General features: G+C 23.8%; 1 protein-coding gene across 1 annotated transcript; it reads right to left on the reverse strand.

The window, feature by feature from the left end:
• Positions 1-1,700: 1,700 nt before the first annotated feature.
• On the reverse strand, positions 1,701-4,195 carry LOAG_11829 (hypothetical protein; the record flags this gene model as incomplete). The annotated part of the gene is made up of 7 exons (XM_003147349.1): positions 1,701-1,759; positions 1,845-2,037; positions 2,250-2,360; positions 2,650-2,714; positions 3,137-3,216; positions 3,745-3,842; positions 4,058-4,195. 7 exons carry the CDS (start codon positions 4,193-4,195, stop codon positions 1,701-1,703), a joined length of 744 nt encoding a protein of 247 aa, XP_003147397.1.
• Between the last annotated feature and the right edge of the window lie 1,882 nt (positions 4,196-6,077).

Consider the following 6,077-nt stretch of genomic DNA (forward strand, 5'->3'; position numbering starts at 1 on the left):
CATCGAACTATTTTCAAGTTATAGAAGCCGTAAATCGGATTGTCATTTGAGTAGGGATGAGAATTGAAGAATGGAAACAGCAAGATGAAAGGCGAATAGAAGGTTTTTGTCACTTTTGAAATAATGTTGCTATAAGTTAAGAAGTATATGAAACTGTCGCTTTACAAAAAAAAGGAAGGGAAAAAACAATGTTGTGAACAGATGGACAGTTTGTGTTAAACCAAAATTTTTCATCTGAAATATTTATTTAATTTAGATTTCTGTATAAAATGGATTGGATTTTTTGTGAATTTTATATGGTTGACATGATTTCGTTTTTTCTTTTTTTCGGCCAAGTGAGATGGTGTGTTTTTGTGAATTGTTTTTATTTTGTGTAAATTGTTTCCACTACTTAACATTCTTATTATCTACGGTTATCTGTGGTCAAGACACAGATTGGTTTTTGTAAATGCATTATTTTGTGCTGAATACGACAGCCAACTGACTCATAATATACATAACAGAAACTCAGGCATTATTTTTATCATTAATCATTCCTGAATTGTCAATTATATTTCATCATCATTGTAAAACAATTCTCAGTCTTTTTAATCTTCATCAAAAATCAATGCAAAAACAATTAATACAGTAAAAAATCCACTCACTAATAAGATTCAAATTAGAATAATAGGGAAATTAACAAAAAAGTATGCTAAAAAACCTTTATATCTAACCCTGTAATATTCCAAGGAATGAAATACCAATGAATTATCAAATATATCTCAAGAAGATGATAAAGTGCATATATTTATTGTTTTTAGCAGATGTGGAATTATATTGAAGGGTGACGAGTAATTTGAAAGGATGAAATTTCGAAGAATTAGATTTGGATATCAAATATGATCGCAATTACATGATCTGTATATTTGCTGTAGCAAATTCATTTGCGATAGTGTCACCAAGATGAAGGCTTTATTTGTCGTTTGTTTCTTCCAAATTAAATTACTGATCAGAACTGTCACATCTGTCCTGCACTGCAATTACTATTACAAATTTTTTTAAAAATTTGAATTTTCATTTAAGATTTTTCCATCCATGTAACAAATATACTTTTTCATCACTTTTATTTCTGCTTCATATACAAGTTGACAATTTCTCATAGAAATTATGGTTATCATAAAGTGAAACAATCTGCATTATATTGATAAATTTGTAATCACTTAATTAACTATAAATTTGATAAACATTTTAGTCATACATATACATCTGCTTATAATTGCTTTTTTATTGAGGTAAGAAAAAATTCGCATAAAATTTCAATCTATTCAAAGAAGAAGAAATTACTGTGCAAAGATTTAAATTCAAAGTATTCACAAATGATAAATGATTAAAAAAAAAAAAATAAGCAAATAATAAAATAAATAAGTAAAGTGATAAATAGCAATGTACGATTAATTGTTTTTTTTATGTGTTTTTCTTTTTTGTCTTAACTTTAATCTTCATTTGAAATTTCGATAAGGAATAAGTAATATTTTTTCAAAATTCCATACGTATTTTGTAATTATCAAAAACTACCGATAGTTTTTTCATTCATACAAAAATTAATACATGATTATTAAAAAACTAAATAAATGTATTACTAGCATTACAATAAACAAAGCCTAACATAAAAGGTAAGAATTAAACAATTTTAATTTTTTTATGCTAATGCTAACAATTAGCTATACTGGGAAAGTTTCTTTTCGTCCTAATTTTTTTTCGATATTTCTGAAATTGTTGCCTAAAATCATTTAATGATACCGGTCGATTATTACCAATTAATTCAGGAAATGTAACTTGAGAAGTTTCGGTGATCTCATGCGTACTTCTAATTCTTGCATTACGCAATTGTGGTATCAAAGAATGATGTTGATTGAGTGATTGATCCGTTTGGAAAGTTTGTTTCCGCTGATAATTCACTTTAAGATTTGGAATACGTGAACGACGACCACGTTTCGATACTACAGTAACAGCAGTCGAATTATCAATCGAATATTGTGTAAATGAAGGTGATCCATTCTTCAAATCACATAATAAATAATTGAAAAATGGGAAATTACTTACAGAAATTGTAAATGCATACTTAATAACTTTTTCGTTTGTTAAATAAAATCAGAAATAAAAATTGGAATTAATTATATACTCAATAATAATAGCTTGAAGATAATTTTATAATCAGATTTTTAACAGTCATTTGTTATTCAAATTAATGAATATAAATAAGAACCTACAGGTGTTCCAATTAATGATGCTCTTCGCATTGGAGTAGTCTTTAATGTAGTTGATGATATCGGAATCTTACTTGCTCGATATTCTTGTGCTACACGTTGTTTTTCTTCTTGCTGAAAAAAAAAATTGAAAAATAGATAAATAAATAAAGTAAAATTCAAAAGCAAATGAAAATTTAATTAAGAATGTAAAAAAAAAAGGTTAATCTTTGATCTTTTTTGTTTATCTCTATCTTGATAAACAAATTGTTGAACTTAACATTTTGCTTCTACTTTTTTTGTTTTTTTCTTTAAGCAAAAGTTTCGAAAACTTTTCCCTTTCATAGAAAATAAAATGAAATTTAAGCATTTATTAAATTTTAAATGCATTATTTTTTCCTATATCAAATTTAAAATGGCAAACTTTTTCAGTTCTCCACAAATATTGGACAAAAATTCGTGTTTGGAAGCCATAAACTTCAATTGCATCTGAAAATGCTATGCAAAGCAACACGTTTAATTATAATAAATTATTAAAAATTAAGTTAGAATTGAGAGATATTTGAAATGGATTATAAAATAAATGAACTAGACTTGATATTATGTAATGGATGTTCAAACTTGATATCCATATTCAAACTTGTTGGATATTCAAACTTGGATATTCAAACTTGATATTATGTAATGGATATTCAAATATTCAACTTACATTAATTGTTTTAGTGAAATTTTGATTTTAATTATTTCTGTTTCATTTCAAATCTTCTTTATCATCCATAAAACTTCATTTTATTATTGATTATGCTGAGTTTTATTTTAAATTTAAAAAATAATTTTAGAAAAATTGCAGTTTCAAGGCTTATTTCAAATTCTGAAACAAAAATTAAATGTACCAACGATAGCTCACTTACTCTTTGTAACTGGACTAATACAACTGATAATTCGATGAAAACTGATACATGTCTTCCAATGACTATATACTCGAAATACTCTAAGATTAATTACAAGTTGAATTATTTAATTAATGAATTAACAATAATACAATGAATATTATGTTAAATAATTATGAAAAATAATAACAATTTAGGGATTTTTTTTTCCTTTAGCAATTTTGTGCTAATTTTTTTTTTTGAAATTTAATAAAATAAAAAGATTTAATAAAATGAAAGAATCTGATGGATAATTAATTAGAAATTTATTGATAATATTCATATTGATAAGTAATTTTTAACAAATTTGTTTTTTTTTAGTAAAAAAAAAACGAAAAATTGAAAAAATAGAAATACTAAAAATTTTTACTTTTAATAAAAACCAACTAAGAAGCGCAAATATTACAAATTGTAATTAGTTTTATTATGATTTTCAGCAAAAAAAAAATAATGTCGTAATTGATTTTTAGATTAGAAAACCTTTTAAATTTTAAATTAAATTTTCAAGTTTTCTTTGGATTTTTAAGTAAACAAATTTTTGCATAAATATATTTTAATAAAACTGGGGGAAAAAAAAGGTGTATGTGAACCGGAATATTTGTTCTAATGGAATTGGTTCGATGATTGTTGCTCGATCTTTTCGTGCATATGCACAACGTAATTCACCACGACAAAGTAGTGCGTCAACCTTAATGAATCAGAAAAAAAAAAATTTTAATTAATTATCAAATTTTTTCAAGTTAAAATCCTCTTCACTGTTTCAACAAAAAAGAAAAAGAAAAGGAAAAAAAAACGATTGTATTTTAATTAGTATTTGACTAATTTCAAATCATACCTCATAAAATGTTTGCATCTTTTTTGATAAATATATTTTAATTAATTGAATTAATCCCTGAATCATACCTCATAAAATGTTTGCATCTTTTTTGATAAATAATAACCCACTCTGGAACTTGTTCGTTTCCACCACCATTTGGAATTTTCAATTATTTGTTCAACATTCACCAAATCACCATTGATTACAAAACAATAATTTTTCATCGCTAATATGGGTGGCTGCTAGTAGAATATATCGTTATGAGTAATGAATACAAATATAAGTTTTGATGAATTTTTAATTTTATGATTTTGAGTTAAAATTAAAATTTAATGCAACTTTAACACAATAAAAAACAAACAAATGCACTAAATAAAATTAATGGAAATGAATGAAATAAAATAATAATTTATATGGAAATTTTTGTATAATTTTTTAAAATTTCGATCCATTTTCTAATTAAGAAAAAAAATTAAAAATTTTAAAAAAGATTGGAAGAAAAAATATGAATTTGTAGAAGTTTTTTATCATTAATTATTTAAATTATTTATTTCCAATGTATAAATTAATTCCAATTATTTAAATATATAAAAATATCAAACAAAACAAAAATTAAAAAGGTTACTGACCTTACTGATATATTCGAATGGACAATTTAATGCATTTTGCAATGTCATTCGTGTATCCAAAGCTGTATTTTCGATTGAAAATATCGTTGAATTACCAAGTATCGTATCATTTTCCAAATCTAATGACAATTAGCTTCATATTTCTTATTTTCATTATTAATTATCATTGCCTTTTTTAATTAGTAATTGATTAATTTTTATTGCAGCAATATAATCTTTCTTATTTTCATTATTAATTGTCATTACCTTTTTTTTTATTAGTAATTGATTAATTATTATTGCAGCAATATAATCTTTATTAAAGTAATGAATATTTGTAAAAATTGATGGAAGATTAATATAATTTGTATGCTTATCGATAAATAATTAAATTATTTGAAATTTTCTTCGAATTAAATTTTATTTTATAACAACGAATTCATGAGATTTTTATTTTTATTTTTATACTTTCGCTTAATTAATTGCTACATTATCTATACTATATAACTCCATATAATTGAAGTAAAAGTAATAATAATTTCTTGCAAAAAAAAAATGGAATGATAAAAATTTGAAATACCACGATTTGAATCTGTTCCTTGGAGTGACATATCAGTTCGATGAACTTCCACTGGGAATGCAATGATGGAATCGGTTGAATCGCTACTGATGCTATCACAATGAGTGACACATTTTGCTTGAACCCTCAAGTTATGCAAAATTTTGACTTGAAATTTAAAATCACACGAGAATTTTCCAATTGTAGCTATATGCCTATTGATTAAATTAACTAATAATAAAATAAAATAATTTAGTTATTAAATTTTTATTTAACAAAATTTCATGAACAATGCAAAAGTTTTTCTTATAAAAAATTCTAATAACTGACTAGTTAAGCAGAATTTACATAAAGATTTATTAATCTTAACTTTTTTTTTCTCTCCTTTAAAAAAAAAATAGCAATAATAAATGGACAATATAAAACTTCAAGGAACAAGTTTGTAAAGATAAATAAAGATAACAAAAATTAATTTTTTACGATTTAATTTCAAGAAATTTTAATAAAATTTAGCTTTAGTTTCCATTTTTTATATTGTTGATCAATTTTTTTTTTTTTTCACAAAGAATACTCTTTCAAAATTTGCATTTAAATTTATGAACATATGAATTTTTTTTTTTTTTAAACATGCTCATACAATGATCTTTGTATAAGGTTTTCAAAATAATTCATCGAATAAATTCCACTTTTCCGTCATTTTTCAACATTGTCCATCGTTGATCGTTGATCGTTGATCATTGATTTTCTTTTTTTTTTTCTTGAACAGATATTATTTCCAATTTTACATTTAAATTTATGCAAAATAACAACAATTAACTATTGTAAAAGTGATCTGATTTCATATTCGTAAAAGTGATCTGATTGTAAAAGTGATCTGATTGTAAAAGTGATCTGATTGTAAAAGTGATCTGATTTCATATTCGTAAAAGTGATCTGATT

The sequence above is a fragment of the Loa loa genome (genome assembly GCF_000183805.2).
Source record: "Loa loa unplaced genomic scaffold supercont3.156, whole genome shotgun sequence".
Lineage (NCBI taxonomy): Eukaryota > Metazoa > Nematoda > Chromadorea > Rhabditida > Onchocercidae > Loa > Loa loa.